Source organism: Grampus griseus (assembly GCF_964374135.1).
Source record: "Grampus griseus genome assembly, chromosome: 1".
NCBI lineage: Eukaryota > Metazoa > Chordata > Mammalia > Artiodactyla > Delphinidae > Grampus > Grampus griseus.
Window position 1 is genome coordinate 27,551,680 of NC_139017.1, and position 16,978 is coordinate 27,568,657.

The window sequence follows — 16,978 nt, forward strand, 5'->3', positions numbered from 1 at the left end:
GAGTTGCTTGTAGTAATCTCTCATGATGTTTGGTATTTCTGCTATGTCAGTTGTTACTTCTCCTTTTTCATTTCTAATTCTATTGATTTGAGTCTTCTCCCTTTTTTCTTGATGAGTCTCGCTTATGGTTTATCAATTTTGTTTATCTTCTCAAAGAACCAGCTTTTAGTTTTGTTGATCTTTGCTCTTGTTTCCTTCATTTCTTTTTAATTTATTTCTGATCTGATCTTTATGATTTCTTTCATTTTGCTAACTTTGGGGTTTTTTTCTTCTTCTTTCTCTAATTGCTTTAGGTGCAAGGTTAGGTTGTTTATCTGAGATGTTTCCTGTTTCTTAAGGTAGGATTGTATTGCTATAAACTTCCCTCTTAGAACAGCTTTTGTTGCATCCCATAGGTTTTGCATCATCGGGTCTCCATTGTCATTTGTTTCTAGGTATTTTTTGATTTCCTCTTTGATTTCTTCAGTGATCACTTCGTTATTAAGTAGTGTATTGTTTTGCCTCCATGTGTTTGTATTTTTTACAGATCTTTTCCTGTAATTGATATCTAGTCTCATAGCATTGTGGTCGGAAAAGATACTTGATAATTTCAATTTTCTTAAATTTACCAAGGCTTGATTTGTGACCCAAGATATGATCTATCCTGGAGAATGTTCCATGAGCAATTGAGAAAAATGTGTATTCTGTTGTTTTTGGATGGAATGTCCTATAAATATCAATTAAGTCGATCTTTTTTAATGTATTATTTAAAGCTTGTGTTTCCTTATTTATTTTCATTTTGGATGATCTGTCCATTGGTGAAAGTGGGGTGTTAAAGTCCCCTACTATTAATGTGTTACTGTCAATATCCCCTTTTATGGCTGTTATTATTTGCCTTATGTATTGAGGTGCTCTATGTTGGGTGCATAAATATTTACAATTGTTATATCTTCTTCTTGGATCGATCCCTTGATCATTATGTAGTGTCCTTCTTTGTTTCTTCTAATAGTCTTTAATTTAAATTCTGTTTTGTCTGATATGAGAATTGCTACTCCAGCTTTCTTTTGGTTTCCATTTGCATGAAATATCTTTTTCCATCCCCTTACTTTCAGTCTGTATGTGTCTCTAGGTCTGAAGTGGGTCTCTTGTAGACCGCAAATATATGGGTCTTGTTTTTGTATGCATTCAGCCAATCTATGTCTTTTGGTGGGAGCATTTAAACCATTTACATTTAAGGTAATTATCGATATGTATGTTCCTATTCCTATTTTCTTAATTGTTTTGGGTTCGTTATTGTAGGTCTTTTCGTTCTCTTGTTTTTCTTGCCTAGAGAAGTTCCTTTAGCAGTTGTTGTAGAGCTGGTTTGGTGGTGCTGAACTCTCTCAGCTTTTGCTTGTCTGTAAAGGTTTTAATTTCTCCATCAAATCTGAATGAGATCCTTGCTGGGTAGAGTAATCTTGGTTGTAGGTTTTTCTTCTTCATCACTTTAAATATGTCGTGCCAGTCCCTTCTGGCTTGCAGAGTTTCTGCTGAGAGATCAGCTGTTAACCTTATGGGGATTCCCTTGTGTGTTATTTGTTGTTTTTCCCTTGCTGCTTTTAATATGTTTTCTTTGTATTTAATTTTTGACAGTTTGATTAATATGTGTCTTGGCATGTTTCTCCTTGGATTTTTCCTGTATGGGACTCTCTGTGCTTCCTGGACTTGATTAACTATTTCCTTCCCATATTAGGGAAGTTTTCAACCATAATCTCTTCAAATATTTTCTCAAGTCCCTTTCTTTTTCTCTTCTTCTTCTGGAACCCCTATAATTCGAATGTTGGTGCGTTTAATGTTGTCCCAGAGGTCTCTGAGACTGTCCTCAGTTCTTTTCATTCATTTTTCTTTATTCTGCTGTGCAGTAGTTATTTCCACTATTTTATTTTCCAGGTCACTTATCCGTTCTTCTGCCTCAGTTATTCTGCTAGCGATCCCTTCTAGAGTATTTTTAATTTCAGTTATTGCGTTGTTCATCGTTGCTTGTTTCCTCTTTAGTTCTTCTAGGTCCTTGTTAAATGTTTCTTGCATTTTGTCTATTATATTTCCAAGATTTTGGATCATCTTTACTATCATTATTCTGAATTCTTTTTCAGGTAGACTGCCTATTTCCTCTACATTTGTTAGCTCTGGTTGGTTTTTATCTTGCTCCTTCATCTGCTATGTGTTTTTCTGTCTTCTCATTTTGCTTATCATACTGTGTTTGGGGTCTTCTTTTTGCAGGCTGCAGGTTTTTAGTTCCCGTTGTTTTTGGTGTCTGCCCCCAGTGGCTAAGGTTGGTTCAGTGGGTTGTGTAGGCTTCCTGGTGGAGGGGACTAGTGCCTGTGTTCTGGTGTATGAGGCTGGATCTTGTCTTTCTGGTGGGCAGGTCCACGTCTGGTTGTGTGTTTTGGGGTGTCTGTGGCCTTATTATGATTTAGGCAGCCTCTCTGCTAATGGGTGGGGTTGTGTTCCTGTCCTGCTAGTTGTTTGGCATAGGGTGTCCAGCTCTGTAGCTTGCTGGTCATTTAGTGAATCTGGGTGCTGGTGTTGAGATGGAGATCTCTGGGAAATTTTTGCCGTTTGATATTACATGGAGCTGGGAGGTCTGTTGTGGACCAGTGTCCTGAAGTTGGCTCTCCCACGTCAGAGGCACAGCATAGACTCCTGGCTGCAGCACCAAGAGCCTTTCATCCACGCGGCTCAGACTGGTAGTGTTGGAGGGTCTCCTGCAGAGGTGGGGGCCAGTTGTGTCTTATCGTGAGGACAAGGACCAGTAAAGCCTTCTAGTGTTGGAAGGTCTCCTGCACAGCTGGAGGATGGTTGTGTCTCACCGTGAGGACAAGGGCACTGGCAGGAGAAGTTCTCAACAGTGACAGTTTTACTTCTTCTTTTCCAATTTGGATTCCTTTTATTTCTTTTTCTTCTCTGATTTCCCTGGCTAGGACTTCCAAACCTATGTTGAATAAAAGTGGCAAGAGTGCACATCCTTGCCTTTTTTCTGATCTTAGAGGAAATGTGTTCAGTTTTTCACCATTGAGTATGATGTTTGCTGTGCAGTTGTCTTATATGGCGTTTATTATGTTGAGGTATGTTTCCTCTGTGCCCACTAACTGGAGAGTTTTTATCATAAATGGGTGTTGAATTTTGTTAAAAGCCTTTTCTGCACTATTGATATGATTGTATGGTTTTTATTCTTCAGTTTCTTAATGTTCTGTATCACATTGATTGATTTCCATATGTTGAAGAATCCTTGCATCCCTGGGATAAATCCCACTTGATCATGGCGTATGATCCTTTTCATTTTTTAACGAATTTGTTAAATTGAAATATATTTGCTTTACAATGTTGTGTTAGTTTGTACTGTACTATGAAGTGAAACAGCTATATGTATCCCCTCCCTCCCTCGTCGCCTGCATCGCGCCCATCTAGGTCATCACAGACCACTGAGCTAAACTCCATGTGCTATACAGCGTGTTCCCACTAGGTCTGTATTTTACAGGTGGTAGTGTATTTATGTCACACCTAATCTTCCAATTCATCCAACCCTCCCCTTCCCCCACTGTGTCCACAGGTGCATTCTCTACATCTGTGTCTCTATTCCTGACCTGAAAATAGGTTCATGTGTACCATTTTTCTAGATTCCACATATATGTGTTAATATACAATATTTGTTTTTCTCTATCTGACTTACTTCACTCTGTATGACAGATGGTAGGTCCATCCACATCACTACAAATGACCCAATTTTATTTCTTTTTCTGGCTGAGTAATATTCCATTATATATATGTACCACATCTTCTTTATGTTTTCATCTGTTGGTAGATATTTAGGTTGTTTCCATGTCCTGGTTATTGTAAGTAGTACGGGAGTGAACATTGGGGTACATGTGACATTTTTTTAATATTAATTTATTTTATTAATTTATTTTTAGCTGCATTGGGTCTTCGTTGCTGTGCACAGGCTTTCTCTAGTTGTGGTGAGTGGGGGCTGCTCTTTGTTGTGTAACACAGGCTTCTCATTGCGGTGTTTTCTTTTGTTGTGGAGCATGAGCTCTAGGTGCGCAGGCTTCAGTAGCTGCAGTGAACGGGCTTAGTGCTCCATGGCATGTGGGATCCTCCCAGACCAGGGATCGAACCTGTGTCCCCTGCATTGGCAGGTGGATTCTTAACCACTGTGCCACCAAGTAAGTCCCTGTGACTCTTTGAATTACGGTTTTCTCTAGGTATATGCCCAGTAGTGGGATTGCTGGGTCATATACTAGTTCTATTTTTAGTTTTTTAAGGAACTGCCATACCGTTCTCCACAGTGGCCATATCAATTTACATTCCCACCAACAATGCAAGAGTGTTCCTTTTTCTCCACACCCTCTCCAGCATTTATTGTTTGTAGATTTTTTGATGATGGCCATTCTGAACCGGTGTGAGGTGATACCTCATTGTGATGTTGATTTGTATTTCTTTAATAATTAGTGCTGTTGAGCATCTTTTCATGTGCCTCTTGGCCATCTATGTGTCCTCTTTGGTGAAATGTCTGTTGAGCTGCATGAGCTGTTTGTATATTTTGGAAATTAATCCCTTGTCTCTTGCTTCTTTTGCAAATATTTTCTCACAATCTGAGGGTTGTCTTTTTGTCTTGTTTATTGTTTCCTTTGCTGTGCAAAAGCTTTTATGTTTAATTAGGTCACATTTGCTTATTTTTGTTTTTATTTTCATTACTCTAGGAGATGGGTCATAAAAGATGTTGCTGTGATTTATGTCAGAAAGTGTTCTGCCTATGTTTTCCTCCAAAAATTTTATAGTGTCCAGTCTTACATTTAGGTCTTTAATCCATTTTGAGTTTATTTTTGTGCATGGTGTTAGGCAGTGTTCTGATTTCATTCTTTCATATGTAGTTGTCCACTTTTCCCAGCACCACTTATTGAAGAGGATTTTTTTCTCCATCTTATGTTCTTGCCTCCTTTGTCATAGATTAGGTGACCATATGTGCGTGGGTTTATCTCTGGGCTTTCAATCCTGTTCTGTTGATCTATATTTCTGTTTTTGTGCTAGTACCACACTGTCTTGTTTACTGTGGCTTTGTAGTATAGTCTGAAGTCAGGGAGCCTGATTCCTTCAGCTCTGTGTTTCTTTCTCAAGATTGCTTTGGCTATTCAGGGTCTTTTGTGTTTCCATACAAATTGTAAAATATTTTGTTCTAATTCTGTGAAAAATGCCCTTGGTATTTTGATGGAGATTGCACTGAACCTGTAGATTACTTTTGGTAGTATAGTCCTTTTCATAATATTGATTCTTCCAATCGAGCAGCATGGTTTATCTCTCCATTTGTTTTTGCCATCTTTGATTTCTTTCATAAGTGTTTTATAGTTTTTGGAGTACAGGTCTTTTGCCACCTTAGGTATTTTATTCTTTTTGTTGCAGTGGTAAATGTGATTGTTTCCTTAATTTGTTTTTCTGATCTTTTGTTCATAGTGCATACGAATACAAGAGATTTCTGTGCATTACTTTTGTATCCTGCAACTTTACCCAATTCACTGATTAGCTCTGCTGTTTTTCTGGTGGCATCTTTAGGATTTTCTATGTAAAGGATTGTGTCATCTGCAAACAGTGACAGTTTTACTTCTTTTCCAATTTGTATTCCTTTTATTTCTTTTTCTTCCGATTGCTGTGTCTAGGACTTTGAATACTATGTTGAATAATAGTGGTGAGAGTGGACATCCTTGTTTTGTTCGTGACCTTAGAGGATATGCTTTCAGTTTTTCACCATTGAGAATGATGTTTGCTGTGTATTTGTTATATATGGCCTTTATTATGTTAAGGTAGGTTCCTTGTATGCTCACTTTCTGGAGAATTTTTATCATAAATGGGTGTTGAAATTTCTCAAAAGCTTGTTCTGCATCTATTGATGATTATATGGTTTTTCTTTAATTTGTTAATATGGTGTATCACATTGATTGATTTGCATATATTGAAGAATTGTTGCATCCCTGGGATAAAACCCTCTTGATCATGTTGCATGACCTTTTAGTGTGTTGTTGGATTGTTTGCTAGTGTTTTGTTGAGGATTTTTGCTTCTATGTTCATCAGTGTTACTGGTCCATAATTTTCTTTTTTTGTGATATCTTTTTCTGGTTTTGGTATCAGGGTGATGGTGGATTTGTTAAACGAGTTTGGGAGTGTTCCTTCCTCTGCAATTTTTTGGAATAGTTTCAGAAGCATAGTTGTTAGCTCTTCTTTCAGTGTTTCATGGAATTCACCTATGAAACCATTTGGTCCTGCAGTTTTGTTTGTTGGAAGATTTTTAATCACAGTTTCAATGTCATTGCTTGTGATTGGTCTGTTTATATTTTCTATTTCTTGCTGGTTCAGTCTTGGAATGTTGTACCTTTCCAATAATGAGTCCATTTTTTCCAGGTTGTCCATTTTATTTGCATAGAGTTGCTTGTAGCAGTCTCTTATGATCCTTTGTATATTTCTACAGTGTCAGTTGTAATTTCTTCTTTTTCATTTCTAATTTTATAGATTTGAGTCCTCTCACTTTTTTCTTGATGAGTCTGGCTAAAGCTTTATCAATTTTTTTTTATCTTCTCAAAGAACCAACTTTTGTTTTTATTGATCTTTGCTATCGTTTTCTTCATTTCTATTTCATTGTTTTCTGCTTTGATCTGTATGATTTCTTTCCTTCTACTGACTTTGGGCTTTCCTTGTTCTTCTTTCTCTAGTTGCTTTAGGTGTAAGATTAGATTATTTATTTGAGATTTTTTTGTTTCTTGAGGTGAGTTTGAATTGCTATAAGCTTCCTTCTTAGATCTGCTTTTTCTGAGTTCTGTAGGTTTTGTGTCATCATGTTTTCATTGTCCTTTGTCTCTATGTATTTTTTTTTTATTTCCTCTTTGATTTCTTCAGTGATCTCTTGGTTTTTTAGCTTTGCAGTGCTTTGCCTCCATGTGTTTGTGTTTTTTAGTTTTTTCCTCTACTTGATTTCTAATCTCATATCATTGTGGTTGGAAAAGATGTCTGACACGATTTCAATTGGTAAACATTTTCTAGTGCTTGATTTCTTACCCAAGGTGTGATCTGTCCTGGAGAATCTTCCGTGTGCACTTGAGAAGAAAGTGTATTCTGCTTCTTTTGGGTGGAATGTACTATAAATATCAATTAAGTCTATCTGGTCTATGGTGAGATTTAAAGTTTGTTTTTCCTTATTTAATTTGTTGCTGGATGATGTGTCCTTTGGTGTTAGTGGGGTGTTAAAGTCTCTCAGTATAATTGTGTTACTGTCTTTTTCTCCTTTTTTGGCTGTTAGCATTTGCCTTATATATTGAGTTGCTCCCATGTTGAGTGCATAAATATTTATACTTTTTATGTTTTCTTCTTAGATTGATCCCTTGATTGCTATGTAGTGTCCTACCTTATGTCTTGTAACAATCTTTATTTTAAAGTCTATTTTATCAGATATGAGTATTGCTTCTCCAGCTTTCTTTTGATTTCCTTTTGCATGGAATATCTTTTTCCATCTCCTCACTTTCAGTCTGTATGTGTCCTTTGGTCTAAAGAGGGTCTCTTGTAGACAGCATATATGGGTCCTGTTTTTGTATCCATTCAGCCAGCCTGTGTCTTTTGCTTGGAGCATTTAATCCGTTTACATTCAAGGCAATTATCGATATGTATGTTCCTGTTACCATTTTCTTAATTGTTCGGGGTTTGTTTTAGTGGGTATTTTTCTTCTTTTGCATTTCCTGCCTAGAGAAGTTCTGTTAGCATTTGTCGTAAAGCTGGTTTGGTGGTGCTGAATTCTCTTACCTTTTGCTTGTCTGTAAACCTTTTGATTTCTCCATCGAATCTGAATGAGATCCTTGCTGGGTAGAGTAATCTTTCTTGTAGGTTTTTCCCTTTCATCACTTTAAATGTATCCTGCCACTCCCTTCTGACTTGCAGTTTCTGCTGAAAAATCAGCTGATAACCTTATAGGGATTCCCTTCTATGTTATTTGTTGCTTTTTCCTTACTGTTTTTAATACTTTTTCTTTGAATTTAGTTGTTGTTAGTTTGATTAATATGTGTCTTGCCATGTTTCTCCTAGGATTTATCTAGTATGGGACTCTCTACACTTCCTGGTCTTGATTGACTAATTCCTTTCCCATGTTAGGGAAGTTTTCGACTGTAATTTCTTCAGATATTTTCTCAGAACGTTTCCCTTTCCGTTCTTCTTCTGGGACCCCTACAATTCGAATGTTGGTTAATTTAATGTTGTCCCAGATGTCTCTGAGACTGTCCTCAGTTCTTTTCAGCCTCTTTTCTTTATTCTGCTCCTCAGAAGTTATTTCCACCATTCTGTCTGCCCGCTCATTTATCCCTTCTTCTGCGTCAGTTATTCTGCTATTGATTCCTTTTAGTGTATTTTTCATTTCAGTTATTGTGTTGTTCACTGTTTGTTTTTTAGTTGTACCTGGTATTTGTTAACCATATCTTGTATTTCCTTGATCCGTGCCTCCATTGTATTGTTGATATTTTGGATCATCTTTATTATCATTACTCTGAATTCTTTTTCATATTGCTTGCCTATTTTCTCTTCAGTTATTTGGTCTTGTAGGTTTTTACCTTTTCCTTCGTCTGTAACATATTTTTTTGTCGTCTTATTTTTTTTGTTGGTGGTGCTGTGTTCTTGTCTTACTGGCTTTTTGGCCCAAGGCACCCAGCACTGGAGTTTACAGGCATTTGTTTAGAGCCGGGTCTTGGTGTTGAGATGAGGATTACCGGGATACCTCAGTCTGATTAATATTTCCTGTGGTCTGAGGTTCTCTGTTAGTCTGGTGGTTTGGGCTTGGCGCACACTCCACAGGAGCTCAGGCCCAATCCCTGGCCTGCGAACTAAAATCCCTCAAACCACGCGGTGTGGCAAAAGAGAAGAAGAAAATAAAAGGACCAAATAGAGTGACTGATGTAGAGAACAAATGTTATGGACACCGGGGGAAAGCAGCTGGTGGGGGTTGGTGGTGGTGGGATGAATTGGAAGATTGGGATTGGCATATATACACTAATATGTATAAAATAGATAACTAATAAGAACCTGCTGTAGAAAAAAATAAATAAAATTCAAAAAAAGGAGCAGTACAAAAACAAACAATAAAAAATAAAATAAAATTAGAAAAAAATATATTAGGAAAAAAAAATATAAGTGAAACAACTAAAACAAGGTAAAACAGAACCACAACAGAAAAAATAAGTGGGCGGGAGAAATGCAAAATGAGCAGAACAATAACAATGTATAAAGAATAAAATAAAATTAGAAAAATTTCAAAATTTATTTGAAAAAATAAAAATGAAACAACAAAATAAAATGGAACCACAACCTTAAAAAGAAAAAAAAATGCTGGAAAAGGCCTTGGCTGTGGGGGTGGGGCGGGGCTTAGTTGAGAGCGAGGTTTAGGCAGGGGGGCGGGACCTAGGCTCAGGACCCATGCAACCTGAATATTCAGCACTGCTGGAGAGGGCCTCGGAATGCAGAGTTCAGAGGTAAGGCACTTGGTGGAGGTGCGGGGACAAGGTTTAGGCCCAACTTGGTCGGAGGGGGTATTGGAGTGTGAAGTGCAGAGGTAAGGTTCTGGGTGGGGGCGGGGCTTATACTTAGCATGGCTGGAGGGAACCACAGAGATCAGATGATTAGGACCTCAGCAGGCTTTCTGGGGCCCAAGTGGGCAGGGGAAACACTGGCTGCATTCCCTTCCAATCCTTTGTTCTCCCGATAGTCTTTCACCATCCTTGTTGATCCCCTCACTGTGGGTGGGCTTCCTAAGAGTGGGAACCCCTTCCCTCCCCCAGCCGCCCCTCCAAGGCTCCAGTTCCATCCTGCCTCCACTTCTCCTCCCTCCTCCCTCCCCCCCACGTCTTACTCTGTTGCTGTGGTGTTCCTCCTGTCCCCTTAGGTTTCCATGGTCCCCCACATGGTAGGTGCCCTAGTTGTGAGGATATGCGAACTCCATGTCCTTGTAGTCTGCCATCTTTATGATCCTTTGAATGTGTTGCTGAATTTGATTTGCTAATATTTTGTTGAATATTTTTGTGTGTATGTTCATCAGTGATATTGGCCTGTAATTTTCTTTTTTTGTGTTATCTTTGTCTGCTTTTGGTATCAGGGTGATGGTGGTGTTGTTGAGCAAGTTTGGGAGTATTCTTTTCTCTTCAATTGTTTGGAATAGTTTCAGAAGGATAAATGTTAACTCTTCTCTAAATATTTGATAGAATTCACCTGTGAAGCCATCTGGTCCTGGACCTTTGTTTGTTGGAAGTTTTTTAATCACAGTTTCAATTTCAGTACTTGTGATTAGTCTGTTCATGTTTTCTATTTCTTTCTGTTTCAGTCTTAGGAGATTGTACCTTTCTAAGGATTTGTCTGTTGCTTCTAGGTTATCCATTTTATTGGCATAGAGTTGCTTGTAGTAGTCTCTTATGATCCTTTGTATTTCTGTGGTGTCATTTGTAACTTCTCCTTTTTCATTTCTAATTTTATTGATTTGAGTCCTCTCCCTCTTTTCCTTATGAGTCTGGCTAAAGGTTTATCAATTTTATTAGTCTTCTCAAAGAACCAGCTTTTAGTTTCATTGATCTTTGCTTTTGTTTCCTTTGTCTCTATTTCATTTATTTCTGCTCTGATCTTTATGATTTCTTTCCTTCTACTAACTTTAGGTTTTGTTTGTTCTTTTTTGTTGAGTTGTGTTAAGTGGAAAGGTAGATTGTTTACTTGAGATTTCTCTTGTTTCCTGAGTTAAGATTGTATCGCTATAAAATTCCCTCTTAGAACTGCTTTTGCTGCACCCCATAGGTTTTGGATCATCATTCTTTCATTATCGTTTGTCTCTAGATATGTTTTTATTTCCTCTTTGATTTCTTCAGTGGTCCATTGGTTATTTAGTAACGTATTGTTTGGCCTCCATGTGTTTGTTGTTTTTACAGTTTTTTTCCTGTAATTGATATCTAATCCCATAGTGTTGTGGTCGCAAAAGATGCTTGATATGATTTCAGTTTTCTTAAATTTACAGAGATCCACTGAAGTCAGGTCCCAGGATTGCAGTAATCATGTATCTGGACCCACTGTTGGTGCTATGGTGCATTTCCATCCTTAGCCTGGCCCAACCTAGATGTGTATGTGCCAACAGAATCTACAGCTGCTAAAGCTAAGCCTGTGTTTTCTGTGGGGGCACTGCTTATTTGTTCAGATGTTCTGTAGGCTCTGAGTGTACAAGGCTAGTTTTGGAGATGTCATTTCACAGTTTGCACAGCTACAAGGAGAGATTTCAGCTTTTCTTCCTTAGTTGATGTCCCCTGGGGCTTAGCTGTGGTTACAACCCCACCTCTGTGTGTGGGTCTGCTTGTGAGGCTGCCCTGGAGCATATGAGTTTGCCCTGGCGAGGAGGGGGCTCAGAGGCTGTGTAGCAGCCAGGGTCACGGGACCCCTGGTGGCAACGGGTGCATGGGGAAACTGGTGGCCGCGGGCATGAAATAGTTGGCCCCAGTGGTGGCCCTTCGTAGTGCTCGACCATGGGTGCAAGAGAGCCTTCCCTGGCATTGATGAGGCATGTAGGGAAGCCAGAGGCCGTGAGAGAGCTGGCCCCCTTGGGGGCCCTTCTTAGTGCCCAGGGAGGCAAGGGCCAGTGCATGGGGAGAAAGGCTGCAATGGCAGCTCCTCCCCTTCTGTGTCACTTAACGATGGCCCTTTCCTGCTATGGCAGTCTGAGTTTCCTCCACAAGCATTCCCAGTTGTGGATTTCCTCACTCCCATCTCCTCATGCTGTCTCCTCACAGCCAACAGCAATCCTCTCACTGGATTTGCTCCCCAAATCCCATATTCCAGCACCCAGCCCCTTTCCACACTGGGACACACGTCTCAGGCTGGGGCACACAGGGCTGTGACACAGACCATCTGTGTAGGTCTCACTCTGTCCTGCCTGCCACAGACCGGGTGCTGCACTCTCTTCCAATAGTCCCCAAAACTCCTCTTCTGTGCCAACTGATCTCCCTGCCGGTGAGGGGCTTCCCAAGATGTGGCAACCTCTTCTCTTCTTTTTTGCTTCTTCTTTCTTTCATCCTCCCCAGTTACATGGGGATTTCTTGTCCTTTTAGGTGACCGAGGTCCTCTGCTAACTTTCAGCCTGAGCTCTGTGAGACTTGTTCCATTTGTAGATGTATTCTTGATGCATTTGTAGGGAGAGATGAACTCCACGTCCTCCTACTCCTCCGCCATCGTGACCTCGTCTCCTTTTATTTCTTCTTAAAATTTAATTGATTGATTTTTTCTTTTCTTTCTTTTTTTTTTTTTTTTTTTTTTTGGCCGCATTGTGCCATGCACACAGCATGTAGGAATCCACTTCCTTGACCAGGGATCAAACCTGTACCCCCTGCAATGGAAGCATGCATTCTTAACCACTGGACCACTGGGGAAGTCCCTAATTGATTTCTGCCCTGATCTTTATTATTTTTTTCTTCTAACTCTTTTGGGTTTAATTTGCTGTTTTTCTAGTTTCTTAAGGTAGAAGCTGAGGTCATCGGTTTGAGACATTTCTGACATTTACTTCAAATGGGTGGTAAAGAGGAAAGAAATACTTCTAAAAAGGCACAAAAATCTTCAATAACTTCTGATTGTTGGTAGGATAAAACCCCAGATCCTTAAATTGTTATTTTTAAATCCCTCTAAACTGAATTTAAATTTAAGATGATAAACTGAGCATACCTCCTCTTTCATCTAAAAGCCTATTAAAATAATAGCAGAGGAATTTTTAAAAGGAACAAGTCCACAAAAATGAAAAGCTGTATGAGGGAAGGACACTAGTGGAGAAACATTATCAAAATTTTGGAAGTTTGTGGATAAATAGAGTAGGAAAAGCATTCATAGAGGGGGCTATGGGGAGCAATAGTAATTCTGCTTGGCAAAATCCTGGTAATCACCTACTACTTAGAAATGGGAATGAGAAATGAAACTGAAAACAGGCAGATTAAAGACATTCTCAGAGTTCCATGACTCCTTCTTCTGCATTGGACCAGTTGCTTTCTCAGAAGATATATTGCTGTTGTTCTTCTGTTTCTTTGCACTGGGCTCCAGAATTGTTTTCAACATTTCTTATACATGTATCTTTCTCTTTCTTGGAGTCCATCCTTATTTTGATATAGTACATTCTCAAACACTCCCTTCAATCCTTTTCTCTTAGATATATTTGGAAATGTTTGTGGAGGACATTTTTGATTGTCACATTGTCTGGGAGTAGTGGCACTACTAAATCCTTAGAAACTTGAGTTCTTGGAAGTGAGTGAAAATGATTTTATTTTCCCTTTGCCCTTACTAATAATTTGAGTAGTTGTGAGATTCTACGTTTAAAATTATTGTCTCCACTATCTGAGAATTGCTTAAATTATTTCCAGCATCCATGACTGGTGATGAGAAAGCCAATGCCATTCTGATTCTTCATCATTTAAGTGTGCTTAGAAGTTGGTAAAATTTGATTTTGAGTAGATAATGCAAATATATACATATAAGTTTACAAATAAATTGCATCAAATGTTTCATATTATGTATTTTCATTTGTATTTTTCAGACAATGAATGATTTTGACTATTTGAAACTACTAGGTAAAGGCACTTTTGGGAAAGTTATTTTGGTTCGAGAGAAAGCAAGTGGAAAATACTATGCTATGAAGATTCTGAAGAAAGAAGTTATTATTGCCAAGGTAACTGGTTACTAGAGTTGATTATTAAATTTTTGTTTATGGTGTCCACAAGTGTGTGTGTTCACGCATGCACATGACTAAAGTTTAGAAATTCCATTAAATAACCAAAATGTTGATTGTAGGCTACAGCTACAATAATATCTGTATATTGATATTTATTTACAGTATTGAAACTTTCAAAGTTTGTAATATCCTCTGACTATTAGAATCTATTGTATTCCTTTGAGAGCGAAATATTTATTCTATGTTTGTGTGTTTGGGATAATGTTTTCACTGTATATTTGTGACCTATATCACTAATTACAGTAGTGATACTTTTTGATATTTCCCCCCAATATTCTGAGTTTTTTATTATTAAATAAAATGGTGAATAGAATATTAGCATAGATTTTATGTAATCATTGAATGGAAAAGCATTATTAATAACTTTAAAATACTACAATAATAAAGCTAAAATGATCACTACAATACTTCTACTTAAAATCCATCACCACACGTAGTTACAAGCTTTATTTTTTTGTGGTCAGACCTTTTAAGCTTTATTCTTCTAGCAAGTTTCAAATATACATTATGGTATTATTAACTCTATTTATCATTCTGTACATTAAGTCCCCACGAATTCTTTGTTTTATAACTATAATTTGTATTTTAAAATATATATATTTATTTATTAAATTGAAGAATTAAAATATTATAAATTATGGTTGATTTACAATAGTGTGTTAGTTTCAAGTGTACAGCATAATGACTCAGTTATTTTTTCTGATTATATTCCATTATAGGTTATTACAAGATACTGAATATAATTCCGAGATATAGAGTAAAACCTTGTTGCTTATCTATTTTATGTATAGTAGTTTGAATCTGTTAACCCCATACTCCTAATTAGTCCCTCCCCTGTGGTAACCATAAGTTTGTCTTCTATGTCTGTGAGTCTGTTTCTGTTTTGTATATAGATTCATTTTTTTTTTAGATTCCACATAAAAGTGATATCATATAGTATTTGTCTTTGTCTGACTTACTTAACTAAGTATAATAATCTCTAGGTCTGTTCATGTTGCTGTAAATGGCATTATGTCATTCTGTTTTATGGCTGAGTAATATTCCATTGTGTGTGTATGTGTGTGTGTGTGTATATATATATATATATACACACACACACACACATATACATACATACATATGTGTGTGTGTGTGTGTGTGTTTGTGTGTGTGCATGCCACATCTTCTTAAGCCAACCGTCTCCTGATGGGCACTTGGGTCATTTCCATGTCTTGCCTATTGTAAATAGCACTGCTGTGAACATTGAGGTTCATGTATCTTTTTGAATTAGAGTTTTTGTCTTTTCTGGATATATGCCCAGGAGTGGGATTGCTGGATCATATGGTAGCTCTGTTTTTAGTTTTTTAAAGCATCTCCATACTGTTTTCCATAGTGGCAGCACCAATTTACATACCCACCAACAATGTAGGAGGGTTCCCTTTTTCCATACCCTCTCCAACATGTATTATTTGTGGACTTCATGATGATAGTCATTCTGACAGGTGTGAGGTGATACTTCATTGTGGTTTTGATTTCTCTAATAATTAGTTATGTTGTGCATCTTCTTTGGAGAAATGTCTACTTAGGTCTTCTGCCCATTTTTTAATTGGATTTTTTTTTTTAATATTGAGTTCCATGACCTGCTTGTATATTTTAGATATTAACTCCTTGTTGGTAGCATCATTTGCAGATATTTTTCTCCCATTCGATAGGTTGTCTTTTGGTTTTGTTGATGGTTTCCTTTGATGTGCAAAAGCTTTTAAGTTTAATTAGGTCCCATTTTTTATTTTTGCTTTTATTTCTTTTGTTTTTGAATATTGACCTAAGAAAATATTGCTTCAATTTATGTCCTAGAATGTTTTGCCTATGTTCTCTTCTAGGATTTTTATGGTGTCTTGTCTTATATTTAGGTGTTTAAAACATTTTGAGTTTATTCTTGTATATGGTGTGAGGGAGTGTTCTAATTTCACTGATTTACACACAGCTATCCAGCTTTCCCATCACTACTTGTTGAAGAAACTGTCTTTTCTCCATCTTATATACTTGCCTCCTCTGTCAAAGATTGACTGTAGGTGCATGGGTTTATTTATGGACTCTCTATTTTGTACCATTGAGCTATATATTTGTTTTTGTTCCAGTACCATGCTGTTTTAATTACTGTAGCTCTGTAATGTAGTCTAATGTCAGGGAGCATGTTATTTCCAGCTCTGTTCTTCTGTCTCAAGATTGCTTTTGCAATTTAGGGTCTTTTGTTGTTCCATATAAATTTTAGGAATATTTGTTCTAGCTCTGTGACTAATGTCATAGGTATTTGGATAGGAATTGCATTAAATCTATAGATTTAATGGGTAGTATGGCCATTTTAATTATATTAATTCTTCCAATCCATGGGCATTCCATTTCATCGTTGAATGATCTTCAGTTTCCTTTATCAGTGTTTTATAGTTTTCAATGTATAGATCTTCATCTCCTTGGTTAAGTTTCTTCCTAGGTATTTTTTTTTATTTTTTTACACCATTTCAAATGGGATTGTTTTTTTTTACTTCTTCTTGTTGATATATCATTATTAGTGTAAAGAAACCAATTTGTGTATAGTGGTCTTTTATCCTGCTATCTTGCTGAATTCATTTATTAGTTCTAATAGTTTTTATGTGGCAATTTTAGGGTTCTCTATATTGAATATCATGTCATCTGCAATTAATGACAGTTTTATCTCTTTCCTTCCAATTTGGATACCTTTTATTTCTTTTCTTATCTGATTGCTGTGGCTAAGACTGTCAATGCTATGTTAAATAGAAATGGTAAGAGTGGGAATCCTTGTCTTGTTCCTGAATTTAGCAGGAAGTCTTTCAGCTTTTAACTGTTCATTTTGTGTTGGCTGTTGTTTTGCTGTAAACGGCCTTTAATATGTTGAAATGTGTTCCCTCTCCCTCTATACCTACTTTGGTGAACATTTTTATCATAAATGAATGTTGTCAAATACTTTTTCTGCATCTATTGAGATGATCATCTGGTTTTTGCCTTTCCTTTTTTTTAATGTGGTATATCACATTGACTGATTTGTGTATGTTGAACCATCCTTCTGGCCCTGGAATGAATCCAAGTTGATCATGGTGCATGGTCCTTTTTATGTCATGTTGGATTCAGTTTGCTAATATTTTGTTGAGGATTTTTGCATCTAAATTTATCAAAGATATTGGCTTATAATTTTCTTTTTTTTGTAAT

The 16,978-nt window shown here is 37.2% G+C and overlaps 1 protein-coding gene across 2 annotated transcripts in view; it reads left to right on the forward strand.

The window, feature by feature from the left end:
- AKT3 (AKT serine/threonine kinase 3) overlaps positions 1 to 16,978 on the forward strand; it is a 396,602-nt gene that overhangs the window by 226,001 nt on the left and 153,623 nt on the right. For both annotated transcript variants that reach the window (XM_082663744.1, XM_082663743.1), the window contains exon 6: positions 13,580 to 13,711. In XM_082663744.1, the coding sequence (XP_082519870.1) occupies positions 13,580 to 13,711 (132 nt within the window). The remainder of the gene's footprint in view (positions 1 to 13,579; positions 13,712 to 16,978) is intronic.